This window comes from Chlamydotis macqueenii, chromosome 4, assembly GCF_036417535.1.
Source record: "Chlamydotis macqueenii isolate bChlMac1 chromosome 4, bChlMac1.mat, whole genome shotgun sequence".
Lineage (NCBI taxonomy): Eukaryota > Metazoa > Chordata > Aves > Otidiformes > Otididae > Chlamydotis > Chlamydotis macqueenii.
In genome coordinates, this window is record NC_141559.1 from 28,437,959 (window position 1) to 28,455,135 (window position 17,177).

General features: G+C 40.4%; 1 protein-coding gene across 2 annotated transcripts in view; it reads left to right on the forward strand.

The window, feature by feature from the left end:
- Positions 1-17,177, forward strand: part of PPP3CA (protein phosphatase 3 catalytic subunit alpha) — a 201,936-nt gene that overhangs the window by 132,646 nt on the left and 52,113 nt on the right. For both annotated transcript variants that reach the window (XM_086746761.1, XM_086746763.1), the window contains exon 3: positions 11,129-11,253. In XM_086746761.1, the coding sequence (XP_086602887.1) occupies positions 11,129-11,253 (125 nt within the window). The remainder of the gene's footprint in view (positions 1-11,128; positions 11,254-17,177) is intronic.

The following is a 17,177-nucleotide window of genomic DNA, read 5'->3' on the forward strand; positions in this document are numbered from 1 at the left end:
TGTACATCCTGATTGCATGATTTGTATTTGTGCGATCCATTCGACTGAGGCTGATTCCAGCAGTGGAGACCTTTATCCTGGAGGTGCAAAAGTACGGTGGTGGAGATCTTTGGAAAGAGATACTGAATTCACATACACTTAATTCACATATCAAATTTAACCTAATGAAGTGCCAATGAAATCCTGTTTGGCTGAATGGTAAGATGTTAAACATTTATTTACTTTGGTATGTTTGGTCTGTAATTACTAAAAATGTATCTGCTAGCTCTGTATTAGAAACCTGAAAGGATGTCCTATTTGAGCTTACTGATAGACTGAAGACCAGGAGAGTGCCATAAATGCCAATTTGGTAGACAGATTTTTTTCCCATTTGTTTTTCATCAGATATTTTCTTTGCAAGCTATTTCTGATGGGAGTCAAAAATCCTTTTCTTCTCACCTCTGTTTCTGAATGGCAATACTGTGTTACCTCCCAGAACAATTTACCGCATGTGATGTGACTGGTGGCTGTCTGCCAAAAGAACATTTCTTCCCCATCCTTCCCCTGCTCTGACTTTGTTTTTGCGTTTTTTCCCTCGTCAGCCAGCCATTGGGGAAACAATTGTCCAGATAGTGGGAGAGACTGGTTAGTTTGCTTGAGGAGCATGAGCAGGAGCTTTCAACAGGACATAAATTACTATGGAGAGCTTTCTCTTAAAAACACTTTCCTCAAAGGTTAATATTTTTTCACCAAGAACTACATTTGGATAAGACTTTGGTTATGGAATTTAGATTCTATAATTTTAAAAAGTCATCTTATGTGACTTGAGCTAGAATTGGGAAACTTGCATATTATTTGCTTTCCTTAACACTATACCCATATACTAGCACCTGTAATGCAGAAAGGTTAGATTAAAATAATGGCTCAGGCCCGTTAAAGACATGGGTGCCAAAGCTGAGGTTAGAGCTCAGTAGGTCATCACTGCTCCTTCTTTTCACTCCTGGCTCTGAATATAGACCAGGAAGCCCAAATGCTGAACTTACGGAATTTCTTTGAAGCTGATCGTGCTGGCGACTTCCACCCAGGGTGCATGCAAGTATCCATGTTGATACTGCCGGTTGCTTATTAAGAGCCCAGAAAATGGAGAAATAGTATTTTTATTTTTCCCTTAACATCTCTTTCTGGGAAATACAGGCAGAGTGCTATAGATTCAAAGGTAATGGACAAATGCATTTGTTTGTGCTGAGCAAATGTTTGTTTTCCACTGATAAGACAAATTGTTGTGCTGAAGGAAGGAGGATGCTTTTTGTCATAGACTGATGCTTTTGATTCTTAATAAAACACCAAGTGGGGGTGGGATGGAGCATAAAGCAGGTCTGTGATGGCACAGAACGAGGAAACTGTGACAACAAAAGTTATGCTCAGGTGAAAATGGAAAATACATATTACAGGCCAACATGAACATCTGCTTTTTGTGGTTAGATTTTTAGATGCTAGGCATTCATATACTGAAGCTCGACGTGCTAATGCTGCTACCCGTGATATCTTGTAAATTGCTGGGTCCTTGGAGGGTGATTGGATTGCAGTCTATTAGGGTAATACTGCTCTAAAATTCTGCAGTAAGAAGAGCAAACAAGGATACCATCCTTCAAGCCCTTGTAAATACCGAGGGCTTCTTTGGGCTTTATATAACTGTTGCTGTCTCCATGTAATACCGGTGCCTTTCTCTTAACTTTCCTGAGGTTGGGATTTGCGCTGCTGAGAGAAATACTAAGTGTAAAGAAACCTGATCCTAAGAATTGAATCAAATCATCAACAAAAAAAAATTGTCGTATTAAATTGGAAGCTACACAAGCTACTTTTATTGACAAATTGCTGACTCTGGAAAAGTATTATATAGAAAAAAATAATGAAAGTCTCTTCAGTTAGATTAGTGAGAAAGATGTAATACTGTCAAATTATAATAATGAACCTGTATATTATTTGATGGACAATATTACAGTCCAAACTTTGCTAATAAACTCAACATTGAGTTTTATTCTGAAAATAGCTTTTAACAGTTTAGTTTTTCTATGGATCTGAGCATATTTGAGCTTCTCCTCTTTAAAAGCCCTTTTCCTATTTTGCTTCATTTCATCTTCCCTAAATTTAAGTTGGAGCATGGTGTGTAAACCCAGACTGTGCCTGCTGCTTCTGCAGGACCTTCCTTCCTCCTTGAAAGGGCTCGCTGCTTCTTGCGCATTGAATTGCATGGAGCAACAGGAGGGTGTGTTGTTGCTTCACTGGCTATCCCTGCCCTCCCACTGACCAAACTTGTGACCTTAAAATTATTAAACTTCCGCAGGCCTTTGTTTCTTACATCTGTAAAACTGAGGATAAGAGAATTTCCCTGTTCCTATAAATAACCTTGATCTAAGGATGTGAGCTGAAAATTCTGGCCCATACACTAGTGAAGCACTTCCCTCACAAGTAATCCTTGTGGTGGGGCTATTTGTGGAATAATAAGCATTGCTCCCTGATACTGAGGGTGCATTAACAGGAGATAATGATGGCACATTTGCTTTTCCATTTGCTACAGAGGATGCTCGGGGCAGTGCTGACTTTTTGAAGGGCAGCAGCGGAAGAGCAGGTTGTTTCTTTGATGTGTATGGGAGTGAATGCTGTTTTACTTCCATCCGGTTTTGTTTCTCACCCCATGACCTGGTTCAGCATCTTCTGGTATATATGATGAGAGCACCTTTCCCTGTTAATCTTGGAAAAATTCTGTAAAATATCCACTAGATCACCATCCCCTTTCTACTACAACTCTACGATGTTGCTTTGACCTGGAATTGAAAGTTTTCATTTGGCACCTCACTGCTGTGAAACACATTTACTCTCCTGAAAAATTCTGCTGGGGTAGGAGCGTGGAGGGAAGGGATTTTTCTCTACCAGTGTAGGTTTTACAGTACTTGGTAGAGGCTGTGTCCTGACAATCTGTTGTTTCTGATATCTCATATACACAAAGACACTTCACTGCTGGCCAGGTTTACATACATGTTTTTTATTTTGAGACACTACAAATAATTTTGTGATAGAAAAATAATTTTGTGGAGCTGTTTTTAAAAACTTTGTGCTGAAGGCATTTTTGTAGCCTTAACATCTTGAAGGGCTTGCTGCTGCACGGTTTAGGGTTTTTTTGCTTCCTCCTTCACCAGAGAATATTAATGACTCTTGTCCTGAAGGTCTTTTCTGATGTGATGTTTTCCCTTCCCCACTCTTTCTCACTCTACCTCTTCAAATCAAGTGTCATTAATTTGTTCTAGCCTTCAGGGGATGGTGGGAGAAAACTCACTCCTATTGCAAGGAGGGAGCGTGGGTTGATCTTTACAGACACTAACATTTCAAGTGTTGGCAGAGCAGAATACAGTATATGTCCTCATGTGTTGCTTTTCCCAAGATACTTTTTTTTTTCTTCTCAATACAAAGAGGGAAAGTCAGCAAGGGAACAACATTGTCAAACGTGGCAGTGATGGTCCATTTGTGCTGTCCTTTGTTGTACCTGTGTGGCTAGTGGTTTCTGGCTTTATCTGCGTAATTGCCGTTTTTTGTTAATGCCAATTCACTCTGGTAGTATAAACTCATCAGTTTGCATGCGGCAATTGAAGGGAAAAGATAGATGAAAGCCTGTTATAATCATGTTAGATAACCAGATATGAATATGAATGAGATCATGCTTCTTTGGGAAATACAGAGCCGTGTTGTTCAATATACTTAGTATAACAAACATTATAAGTCCATTATGTTAAGTCTAGTAAATGTTTTCTTAGGATGATAAGTTACCTAGTGATTTAAATGATTCTGACTTTCATTTCAGTAAGTAATGAAGTCTGCAAGTTCTTTAAACATCTCACAAATAGAAACAGAACTGCATGACTATAAACCAGTGTATGTAACTTAACCACTGAGTTTGTGTCTTGAGTAGTGTGTTAGTGAGCAGCTACAAATAAAAATGTTTGGAGTTTCTTTTATTTTGTACTTCTCCTTCCTCCTTGTTCTCCAAAAAGTAAGAAAGAAAATTGCTCAATCTTTAGCAATTTAAAAAAAAAAATTAAAATGTGTGGAACAAAACTGTGGTGTTTAGAATATTTCATACTGGTGTGGCAATATCTAATGTTCCTCAGAAACACATATACTTGGAAACAAAGCTCATTCAAGCTTAAAGATTGCATAATCAAAGACACATGACTCTCATACATGACTTTGTTCTTAAATCTTTGGGAAAAGGAGAGCCTTCTGGTTAATAGTTGAGCCCTTCAGAAGCAATGCAGTAGTTTTTCTTGAAGCATCTGAGAATTTAACGCATATAGCTCTTGCAGGTGTGTTCCATTGTATTTATCAGTTGATTAAGGAAGCCCAGTCTTTGACTCTTCGGCTACAGAAGTTCATCTAAGTTGGTTTTGTTCTGCCTTTGTGTGTCCACTGTTACTTGTAAGTACTCCTTCCTCACTTTACGTCTTCATTCAGCCTTTGGTAACTTTTCCTTGCTTCAAACTACTTCCCTGGAGAAATGGTTGGGACATACTTCTCATTGGGGCATGCAGCCTCTTTACCGTCTTGTCCTCTAGACCTGGACAAATGAGGATCCACTAGTCAGCTCAGACACATGCAGCTAGTCCCATGGTCAGTCAGGCTTTGCAAGTTCTGAGTGTCCTTGGAAAACAGTTAAGCTCTTGAAAGCATGTGCTAACTAGTGGAAGGGTAAGCAGCTAAACACTTCCTAAACACTGTACAAAGCGAACCCGTTTGCAATTTGCAGTTTGCATTCTGCAGCGTAACTCAATTGGGTGTTTTTCTCCTTTAGATTTTTCAGTATTGCATGCTGGTTTGCTGAAGCACAATCTCTTGCAAAGATACCCCTAGCTCAGTGAATGTGAAGAACAAGTTGTCAAGTGATGGAGAGTATTCCCTATGCAGTGTTAGTTTCTGCTTTAAAAGGTATCTTTGCTTTGTTACTGTTAATTGTCATGTCTGAGTTTGCAGATGTTGTTTCTGAAACTGATGGAGTGTTGCATATCTGCTCCTAATCCCTGATGACATTTGAAGGTGGAAATACAATCTTGTGATACATGCGATGTAATTTCGTTTGAAACATTAGTGCTATTTTACTATCAGACTGTAACGTTACACCAATTAAGTATATACATGATAAATGAGAAAAATAAGTGCAGCATATCCAAACTGTTGCAGTTAGGAAATTTTTGAATTGACAGTGTTTAATGTACTATGAATATAAAGTTGTTCTTAGTATCCATCTAGAGGGGGGAAACCACATAGAACAATCTCTGGACTGAGTTTGTACATAGTGAAAAGCATTTAGTTATCTGAAGGAAGGTATCTGAAGAGCATTTTCAGACTCTTTATTTGTGCCATCGCCATCTAAATCACTGCTCTGCTACTTTGTCTTTTATAAATAAGCTGGCAATATCACTGTTAAGCTTTGGGCTTCCTTCACTGGTAGTACAACTTGACCTATTTCAACATTACCTGGTCCTTTGACATAAATCAGAGGGAGATCCTCGCAGTGAAGCCATCAGAAACGTAATTTAATTTGTACTAGGATGACAATTTCTAAAAACAAATAAATGAAAAAAAATTCTTGATTGTAACCTTATGTCCAATTTCTATTATTATAATAAAATGGTATTTTATGGAGGGTTATACTGGGAAAGTTCTGGTGCTATAGGGTAACATGGTGTAGTGGATCAAAGTACCCATGATAACAAGTAGGAAAAGCTGCCTCAGAAACATGATTTATCAGTAATTGCATGGACAGTCCTGTGAACATGAATATTGTGGAGGGGCCTGTGTCTTCCCTGAAAACTTCATCAACAGAGAGAAATTTGTAAGGAGTCTGCAAACAACTGATGTTTCTTAAACCGTCTGATTGCACTGATGAATTCAGTAGGAGATCAGTTTAAAAAAGCTTAAAAACTTATTTACAGAGCGTGTTGTGCAGTGCTGGAGCTTGCTGCCCAGAGAGGTTGGCTGGGTAGACGCTGTTGACAGGCTAAGGGAGACAAAGTCACGGGCAACAAGTTTGGTGCCTGAACTGACCCCTCAGTGTTAAGTGTTGTGGTTTTGTTTAGTGAGGGGGGCCTAAGGTGGCAGCTTCTGTAGGAAACTCCTAGAAGTTGCTCCCCTTTGTTCAGTGGACTTGGTCAGGCCTACGGTAGACCCGCTGCTGGCCAAGGCCGAGCCAATTGGTAGCAGAATGTTCCATGATAATGTCTCTGCGATAATGTATTTAAGAAGGGGAAAACAGAGGGGGAAAACAAAAAAAAAAAAAAGAAAAGAGAAGATGTGAAGAAGCTGAGCGGGGGCAGAGGCACAGAGGGGGAGGCGCAGGCCTCATGGGCCTTGCAGGCCTCACCCTCTGGCCTCTTGCCAGGCAGCCGATTGGGCTCAACTCAGCCCAGCCCGGCTGCAAGAAGTGGAGAGGAGATGAGCTGGATGATGTGAAGAGATTCTGAGAGGTGTCTGCCAGCCTGTTGTGAAGAGCTTTTCTTGTGAGACAAACAGCTGCAGATGCCAAGGTCAGTTTAGAATGAGGGGGAGGAGTAATGTGGCTCCTGGTCAAGATTCCCCTGCAGCCTGTGGTGATGACCATGGTGGAGCAGGTTGTCGCCCTGCAGCCCATGGAGGTCCACGGAGGAGTAGAGATCTGCCTGGAGCCCGTGAAGGACCCCACGTCGGGGCAGGTGGATGCCTGAAGGAGGCTGTGGCCCATGGAGGGCCCGCTGGGGCAGCTGTTCTGGAGGGACTGCACCCCATGGAAGAGATGACCCACGCCGGAGCAGTTTCAGGAAGGACTGTGGCATATGGGTGGGACCCCACAACAGAGCAGGGAAGGAATGTGAGGAGTTCTTCCCCCGACCATGAAGCAGCGGCATCAACTGACCACAACCCCCATTCCCTCTTCCCCCCTGTGCCGCTCAGGAGGGGAAGGTAGTAGAGATAATGTTAAGCTTGGGAAGAGGGAGGGGTGGGGGGAGGTTATCTTGTTCTGTGTCTCATTATCCTGCTGTTTGTAGTAATAAATGAATAGTTTTCCCCAAGTCAAGTCTGTTTTGCCCGTAACAGTAACTTTAAGGATTCCTCCCCGTCCTTATCTCAAACCTCGAGTCGTTTTTTCTTATATTATCTCCCCCTATTCTCTCGGAGGATGGGGGAGTGAGAGAGAGACTGCGTAGTCTGGTCCCGATCGGGGCGGAACTACGTCAGTAAGTCAGTGGGAACACTGTTTTGTTGTTGCCCAACTGGCAGTGTAAGGATGCAAAGAAAGTTGAAAAGCACTGGATAAATTAAGCAGTCTCTTTAAGGAAAAAAAATACATGGTCAGATTAGTTATTGTAAACTGATGAGTGTAAAAAGGCCATGACTCTATGGCAGTCTTTGGAAACCAGTGATATAGGAAAATGTGTGAATTTCTAATAGAAAACATACTGCCTGGTGTTCCTCATTTTGATAAATTTGTTTTGTACAGACACAGCTGCTTTTAATGTTAGTCCCACACACATATAAACTGTGGTTTATGTTCCCTGTGTTCATACTTTAAATCCATAAGTACCTTAATCCTGGAAATCTTCATTAAGAATTGAATTTTCTGCTTCACTGTGCTGGGTTTTATTTTGTTGCTACTTGGTGGAAAAATGTTTGTATCTCATTGAATATGTTTTTCCATAGCAAGTATTCCAGTACCAAAAGAGGGTCTGCGCAAGTACAAAAAAAGGACATTTTTGGCAAAATTTAAAGGAACAATGAATCCAATGGTAATACTTGTACAAGAGTAAACATGAATATATAATAATTAGTGTGCTTTCAGAACTTCTGTCTATAACATGAAGGGGGAATTAGTGAACTTAGAGCTTTGTAGAGGCACTGTGGAGTGGACTTGGTGCCTCTGCTGTGGGCTTTTGGTGGGACAGTGCTGCAAGGCTCGTTGTTAGAGATGGGAAGCTGCAAGACAAAGCGTGAAGGGTATGGCAGAGTTACTGGCTGATGCATGGTTCTGCCTTTGTGAATGGAAATATAATGCTGGATCTCTTCTGCCACCACCTAATGTAAGATGAAGCATTGATCCAGCTGCTTGGGAAATCTTCCAGTTTTGAGATTTGTAACAATTGGAAAAGGAAGGTGGCAGAACTATAGCTTTAGAAGCAGTTATTTTCAAACTACAAATGGAGTATAGTATTATAGTATAGTAAAAAATTGCCCTTTAATTTATTTGTAAACAAAGCCATCGATCAGAATGTGAGTACACAGGTTTTACATTGTAAGGACGGTTCAGGTCTGTACACTGAAACCTGAAAAGTGTAAGGTCTTCAAGCTATTCCATGCTATTCCAGGCAAAATTGGATTAACTGTATATAACATTGTAGTCTTTCAGTAGAAATTCTGAGATCTGACCATAATAAATTATATCTCAACATTAATGCTTCATTTTGAGTGTCTTCTCTTCCACTGATTTACCTGCTGATTTTAAGCTTCTCTTTTGGAACTACGTTAATTGCTTGGCAAGGTTGAGTCTGAGGGCTTTTTAGTGTTCCATCTTTTTCTTTTCTTTTCTTTTTTTTTTTTTTTTTCTTCCCCCTCCCCTCTGGATACGTTTCTGCATCTGTTGTCGAGGGTAAAAAGAATAGGCTGCTGCACACAAAGTGCCTGGAATATCCATCGAGTGTCGATTCTCAAGTCCAATTAGGAATTTTGCAAGTTGTGGGATTGCAGGGCTCTGCACTTTTTATTTCTGTCCTCTTCACTGATTTGCTTGCTGCTTTTCTGACTTTTCACAAATTCATGGACATAAAGCTGCTTGGAGAAGGCTCTCTGACCTTTTTGGTTTCTCTGTAATGACCTCAATGTATTTACCCGTTCACACACATCTGCATTTAAAAAAAACAAAACAAAAAAACTTCTTTGTGCTTTAGTGAAAAAGCAAAAGTTAAATCCGTTTAAAGTCTTTCAGTCTTGTTCAACTTCAGCTTTTTGCAGTTGGAGCAAATGGAGGCGGGCGATAATTGGGAGAGCTGTACAGTTATATAATGAAAAGCTTTACTGCTGCAAGTTAGGAGAGCAGATTGCTTGGCCATCAATATGCAACACGTGTTCTTAATCTTCCCACAGTGTCCGTGCAGAGGAGTACAGTCAAGCAGTGTGCACTGGTTTGGTACATTAACGTGTTCGAATAAAGATGCTACTAAAATTTCCTTTGAGATCCCTCTTTTTAAGAGAAAGACGGGTGCTGTTATACCACTTGAGGATTTAAATAGTATTTATTTTGCGTAATTAATAGCAGATATTATTCTTAGAAATTATAGCTGTTGATGGCTTTTGACATGAAGGTTGTAATCTAAAACTCTTTGGGGAGCAAATCAACTGGGAAAAAGAGATTATACAATGTAGGATAAGAGTACTGTATGCTATTTTATGGGGAAAATACCCTGTTACTATCACAGCAGAATGCTCAGCATCACCTATTTCACATAAATGTTAACGAAAACAGTGACTGGGACGTCCTTTTTTTTTTTTTTTTTTTTCACTGGGGGTGAGATTTGGTCAGTTTTGGTTTGGGTGGCAATTTTTTTTGTTTTTAGTTTTTGGATGGAATTACAATATTTTGTGGAACCTATTGTTAGTGTATACATTCGGAGAAAAGTGATACAAGTAAAAAATATAATGTGACACTGGACTGAGATGAAAACAATGTGTGAAAACTGTTTGCACTGCGAGTTCGTTGGATTTGGTGTTACAGCTCTTGTTCTGTATAGCCCTTTCCTATCGACGCGGAGACCTGACCTCAGCTTCTTCATGGCATGCGATGAATGTGGGGTTTGTTTATCTGTGATAGAACGAGACCTCTGTATCAACTTCCAGATAAAACCACAAATGAGAGCACCACTTAAATACAAAAGCTTGAACCATTACATCAGAGAGAGCATCTGAAGTCTTCTGAATTTCATGTCAGCAGTAAATAAGAAGCTGTGCTGCTGTTGCAAGATAAGGTCTATCTTGAACCCTTGGTTTACTCAGTTTCTTCATAATCACCCTTCCAGTTTGCAAACTGGATTTTTTTCAAGCCATTGAAGGGAGAACCAGTCTGAACTGACCTCAGCAACAGTCAAGGCAATTAACATTTCCTTTGTTAAGGATCCTTGCCAGAAAAGGTCTGGGTTTAGCCCTGCACTGGGGTGTTCTCCCCCTCCCTTAAGTACGGGAAACAAAGCAAGGCAAAAGGAAGCAGATTTTTGGCATTGCTAGTTAAGCTTCCGTGGTGGCCTCCAAAAGCACTGCCTGCCTTCCTGCAGATGCTTAACATCACCCTCCACAGAGTTTGCAATTTCAGAAAACGGCTGAGCCAGTCTCTTAACTCTAAGGCACAAGAAGAGGCATCCCTACTTAGCCCCCGGATGCGCTATCACTTGTGCTCTGTCGTGTATTTTGGGAGCTGCTCTTTCTAGGGAAGCCACTTGTTTGATTGACTTCATTGCCATGAAGTGAAGTAAATCATAATTATACAAGGTTAAATAAAGTGGTAGAGGTTAAAGCGTGAAAAATCAATGTCATCTTGTGTAAGACATGCTTTGGAAAAGCAAGCAGACCATTCTTCTATATAGAAAACCAGAAGTCAGAAATTCGTCAGTTTAACAAGTGGCATACACAGGAGAGGCATGCTTTGCGTTTTACGGAAAGCCTATTGGTGTTCTTCTGGATTTAAGACTAAGAGAAACAGAGGAGTAGTGTCAAAAGGAAGAGTAACCTTGCTTGAACGTGTTCCCTTTTTCAGGACAACTTTGGTTCATCTTAGTGCTATTGCTGGTATTGTGTGGTCTGCTGGGCAGTAGGAGGAATGGACAGATACCTATGAAAATAATTATGGCTCAAATTTGCCTGATGTCTCTCCTTTAATTAGTAGCCTTTTGCAGACATATTTGGATGCATGCCACAGAAAAACAGCTTCTGCTGAGCAGCTGCCAGCTCTCACTGGTCATTTAAGTAGAGGAGAACGCACAGAATTGTGATAACATTTCTTACGAGACGCTGACTTCAGAATGCATGTGCCTAAGATGATCTTTGCATGGTGGATCTGAATATTGCTCTTTTTCTCTTCTAGTTTGTGGAGACATCCATGGTCAGTTCTTTGACTTGATGAAACTGTTTGAAGTGGGAGGTTCTCCTGCCAACACGCGGTATCTCTTCCTGGGGGACTACGTGGACAGAGGGTACTTCAGCATTGAAGTAAGTTTCTTATTTCTGGTTTTGGCTGTGAAACCACTTGCAGCCCATTGCGTATAGCTAGCATTGTAATTTAGCCACTTTGGAATACCGAAGCTCTTTGCAGATACCACTTGTGAGCAAAAGAAGTCCACGTTAATGTTGCTGGTGGTGTTTTCATAAAGGTTGCTTGATATCCAGCCAAATCCAACTATATCTCTGCTGGAAGGCTGATGGGGAACAGACCTTGATGGTAACTAGTGGCCATCCAAATACAGCACGTGAGGCAGTCTGCTCTGCAGCTTGTGCATGCTAAATAGGATGAATAGGCATGAGCTATTAGAAAAGAGATGTAACAGAAAAACTAAATTAAGAACTCGCAGCTTAGTGTGACTTTTAGGTTTATTTGATCTGAGTATCCTGGATGTTAAATTTTATGAAAATGGAAGGACTAGGTAGCAGGTAGATGTGACAGAAAGGCAGCAGATAACGTTCTGTGCTGGAGAGAATGAAGGAGTTCTGTTTAGGTATGGCATGCAAGAGTGCGTGATCTCTGGCTTTTGATGCAACACTTGAATCCAACAGAGAAGTAGTGATGCACATGTGCCCTGTTGGAGGTGCTGAGACCTGGTGCAGACTCCAGTGTCAGGTTGTAGAATGTGGAGGTCAAATGACAGCATCTTTAGCTGGCTTGCGAAAGAAACAGTGTCAAACAAACTGAATTTTTTTCTTCTGTTCTGTGTTGCTGCTTGGTTATGTAAACTGACAGATGAGGTGCACAATTATCAAATAAAACCTAATCTGGATTTGGTCATCCAGGTCGTAGTTGATCTAGTCACTCCACAGTCAGTCGGAAACCCTTGCAGCAGCTTTTGCTGGACTCCTTTCTCTAAAAAGTTCAGACTTTAACTCCCTGTAAGTCAAGGGAGAATACTCATTGTCAGTTAGAGGCAATATAGGTCCTATCATATGTGGCTGTGTGCCTGTGATGAGATAAGATGGCAGCATGTGAGAACACATATACTGCTGTTTAATTCTGTACACCTCGTCTTAGAGCACTGTTGCCATATTGATATAAAAATATGTAATACCAAACAGCCAAGTTATTTATAATGTGTTTGTAAAATGGATCATCTTGCCAGTTTTATATTTATTGTATGAAGGGAATTTTTTTAAAAATAAAATTCTGTAAACTTCTTTTGCTATATTAGTTCACTTTAAAACTTAATTTAAAATGTTAACAGGATCTTTGGGAAGTGGCACATTTTACAAATAGAAGTATACTGTTCCAAGTGCAAATTCTCTAAAACCTTAAGAAGTGCAAGGTTCTTTTGCCCACCTGCCAAAAATCAATATAGTCAGGATTTAGTCTGATACTGAAGTCAGCACTTTGATCATGATTTTTTTTGAGCCACATATGCCTGTTACCTCCCTTCTTTGATCCACAGTGAGCTGCGAGCTGAATCATCACTATGTGGGCTGCCATGCTGGATTGCTTGGGGAAGGCTGGGAGTGTGGGGGCTGACTTCACAGGCTTAAACTGTTGTGCAGCTCAATCTTCAACTACCATTTTTCACTTGCGATAACCTAACTTCGAACAAGCCAAATTGCATCTGGAAGAGGAGAGTTTTGTCTTCATTCCTATATATGTTTTAAATATAAGAAACAGAACAAGGGAATTTGCTTCGGCTTTCAAGTGCTTGTCTGCCAGTTTGTCAAAATCTGTTCCATAAGACAATAGGAAGCCATATGATTCTATATAACACAAAGCAAAATAGCTTATAAGTGGAGAATAAGCCTCTTAAAATTATTCATTTAGCAACCTGCACATTTAGCAGAATTTAGCAAATTCTGTTCTGAATTTAGTTTTTCCACTCCAGAACACTGCTTTTTCACTGGAAGCAGTACTGGCTTCTGCCAGTGCCAAGGAAAAATCTGAGCTGTCGCTTATATTATTTCTTTTTGTATGTAAGGTTCTCAAATTACTACTTTTTTTGGTCACATAACTGATTGTCCCCACCTGTCACCTTGATTAAAGAATGCCTTTGAAAGGAAAGGCAGGTTTCTCTTTCATAAGCGTGTTTGGACGTAGAGCTATGCATTCAGGCATGAACTCAGCACAATAAGTAGTGACAAGGAAAGGAAAATGGTGAAGAATGCAACTTGGCATGTTAAGGGGGGATGCTTTTGCTGGAGAAGGGGCCCTGAGCACGTCTAGCAGGCACCAGCTCTTGCCAGTGCTTTGTGCTGGAGAAGCTGTGGTGGTAAACAGTCCTAGCCTGATCTCGCTACATATTTCTACCACGTCAGTCACACCGTGATCTTTATTCCATCAGTCTGTTGGCTCCCCTTTCTGCTACATAGACATGAGACTATTGCAATTCTGGGGTCTTCCCAAAAGAATTAAGTAGCTGGTCCAGGGTACTAATCACAAGTAATATAAGCTTTAAAAAAAAATCCTTTTGATTGCTGTGTGATATCTAGCGTAAAAGTGACACCATTGAGCCTAGACCTAGCTGAGTTCTGGTAGTGGGCGAGATAATCCTTGTCTGTGGGCTGCAAAGCATTTGGGATTCTTTTGGATGAAAGGTACTGTATAATGTAAGCTATTATCATTAAGAACAGAGGAAGAAATTGCATAAGGTAGGTGGAAGACATTTGATAATGCGGGGGGGGGGGGAAGGGAAGTATTTGTGTAAGGCACTCAGTAGAAATTACAGTCCTTGCCCTATGGAGCTTTTGATCTAGGGGCTCAATCCTTCGTGCCTGTGCTCTGTTTTTACCAGAGTTATCTCTGCTGTTTGAAGGGAAGGTGTTTTGTGGCTTTAAAACGTGTCACAAGATGAGAGACTAATAAAGGAATTGCAACAGGTAAAACAAAAAATGTCTAAATTGTAGATGGGATGAGACGAGGTTTCTTGGCACGGACCAAATCTTTGTCCCATAGCTGCAGTCTGTTTTCCGTTTGACCTTTTTGACGGAGCCTGAGCGTTTCTTCACTCTGAGTAAGAAATTTCTGCAAGTTGCAGTATCTGATATGGCACACTTGTTTCCTCAGCTCTGTAGCTGATAACGTTTCCCTGTTGTGCTTGTGCACCGTTCCAGGGTTTTGACTCCAGAGTAGAAACCCCTCAGTTTTCACCTTCAAACAAGTTTTATGGTCATGGAGAAAAGAAACTCAAATGATCAAAACAGAGGGCTATTTTTAAATCCAAAGAATAGTTGGAGCATAAGTGGTTCTGCAGGAATGGGTAGTAAGGAAGAATGACTAATCGCTACCTCAGTCTGAAAACCCTTTTTTGAAAGGCAGACATAAATGCCATGCAGTGTCAGGCAGGGTGTACACACATAGACTGCTTTTTATCACAGTCTTTGAAAAATTACAGAGTTAATATGGACTATAATGCGTTAATAATGTCATGTAAATGAACTGTTGGAATTATTTTCCTGCTCAGTCCCACATAGAAACGTACAAGCTTAAATGTCAATTGAATATCATAAGGTACATACTGATCATTTTTGACAGAGCAGATAGTTAAATATAGTGAGAATTAAACCAATGTTCAAAATTAACAAAATCAGAGTTGTGTTTTGAGGTTCAAAACATTTGTACATCTTCATTTCCCAAATGCAAAGATTGAAATTCCAGAAGAAGAAACTGTTTTTGTGGTATTTCTAGCAAAAACAAAGTGAAGTGTTTGGAGCGACTCTGAAATTTGACCATCAGACCTTGCATCAATTAAAAAAGCATCTGGTGCTTGAGATCCTTCTGCACTCAGTGAACTGTTAGAAATTATTAACTGGTCTCTCCCAAGAAAATAACTATACATAAATAAATTTGGGTTAGTAAGCTGTGGGTGAAGTGAATGCTAGTGAAGCCATGTGTTTGTTATCTCTCAAGTCTTTGTGCACTTTCTAGGACTTTATTGGAAGAATAAACACCTTTCAGATTCCTCTGTTCCTCTACTGTGTTAATGTTTTCCATTAAACAACTTGTTTTAAAATAGTTTTGGCTGGTCAGGAATAGTATTACCAGTGAAGTCGGTTTTTTTTCACTTGGTCTCAGAGCCAAGAAAATCCCAATACTTTAATTATCCTAAATTTCCTTACCCTTTTTCCTCTATATAACAGTAGCTAAAATGTTTCTCTGTAGCAAGAATTTTCATCTTGTAAGGTCTCAGCTTTTCTGGGCAGTGCTTCTCAGATCCATGAATATTCACTAATTCAGCAAATTCAGATTCTTTCTGTATATATTGGATTCTCAGACTGGAACATCTGTTTGTGTCAGGGCTGTCCTCGCAGCTTGCCTGGTCCTGTGCTAGCTCTTCCTGGAGCAGGACCCCAGCATGCCAAGAACCCCTTTTGGCTGCAGGGAGAGAGCATGGGACAGTGCCCTGGAGGTCGCTGGCACCATTTGCCCTGCACTGCGGCCATCTCCATGTGGGACCCGTCTCCACAGAAAACAACTGGGGCGAAGACACAAGGTCCAACGAGGAGAGCTAGGAGCCAGCACTTTGGATACCTGTCTAGAAATTACAGACTATTAGAATTAGAAGAACATTAGGAAAAATAATTTTCTTTTTGGTTGAAAAAGAGATCCTTCTTTCCTTGTTGGATATTTTGAGGTCCATCCAAGGGCTGGAATGGGAGTAATGTGGCCTAAACACTGGACAAGACTACAAGGCAAGTAGCAACATTTTGCAGGTGATCACTTTTAATGAAGTCATGTAAGAGACTAGCCAGAAGAGAGTCTTGCAGTAATTGAAGTCTAGCGGTGCTAAGGTACTATGCAGGTGTCAAAACAAGATCCCAAAGCAGCTCGGGAGCATTCAACAGATGTTTAAAAAAATTAAGTAAAGTTGAATGATCAGAATAAAGTTGTTGGACAACATTTTAGAAACAGCCGAGACTCTGACCATGAGGAATGGATTGACTGTTACTCCTTGAGAAGTCTGTTTCCACAGCAGTAGCCTTTTAAATTTTTAAATGTGTAACCTCTGTGTACATGAGCACTGGTTTTAGAAACACAAAAACCAGGTAAAATAAGAGCACATTGGCAAAAAAGTTGTGGCAGAGACTGTAAGTTGTCACTGAAGATCTGTTTGATGAAAGGTTTGATGTAACCTTATTGTTTCAGTTCTGCAGCAGAGTATTAAGAGAAGAGATCCTCTATTAAGCCCTGAAGGTTGGGAAAAAAAGAATGAAATCCTGGTTGCATTGAAGACAATATATTTTTTTCTTTATTTTCAGTAGTGTTCAGAGTTTTGTTTCACTGTGCTCGAGGGATGGTAGTTCAGAAATGGTGAAAACTTGCATCTCTTACGAGTATTTGGGTTACAAATGCAATGTATCTTTATTTGTCTCTGAAATAAAGCCATAATAAATAGCCACACCAGTAGTGTGCATGCAGTTATGTTTGTAAAAAGGTACATGGTTTCCATTGGTGCTGTAATTGTATAATTATTTCAGTGCAGTTAAAGTAATGCAATTTTTGTATTTAGCTGAGGTGTGTGTTACCCAGCGAAGGAGCTAGGCCAATACACTCTTCCACAGTTTGCAGGGCATCAGTAGTGACCTTAGCAATGCGTGACTCGAATTATCCTTTCCAGTATGAATTACCTTGCGTTTCTTCACACTTAATTTCATCTGCAGGGAGAGAATTTTTGTTTTTTTTTGGTTTTTTTTGTTCCTGTCACAAGCACCCAGAAGTGAGTGTGCCATGTTGCTGTGGTGTTGCTGTGGTTGCAATCCAGTGGCGATGGTAATGGTTTTTCAATGTTCTTTGTTTTGAGCACGTAACTTGAGATGCGTGCAGGAGGTCTGTGGCTTTTGGTTTTCCTTTTTGGGAGGAGCTGAGATGTCAAATTGTGCAAAGGCTCCAATTCAGCATGCGTCAGTGGAGTTAAATCCCGAGTCCGTTTTGAAAGTATGTGCCGTTGGCTTGCACA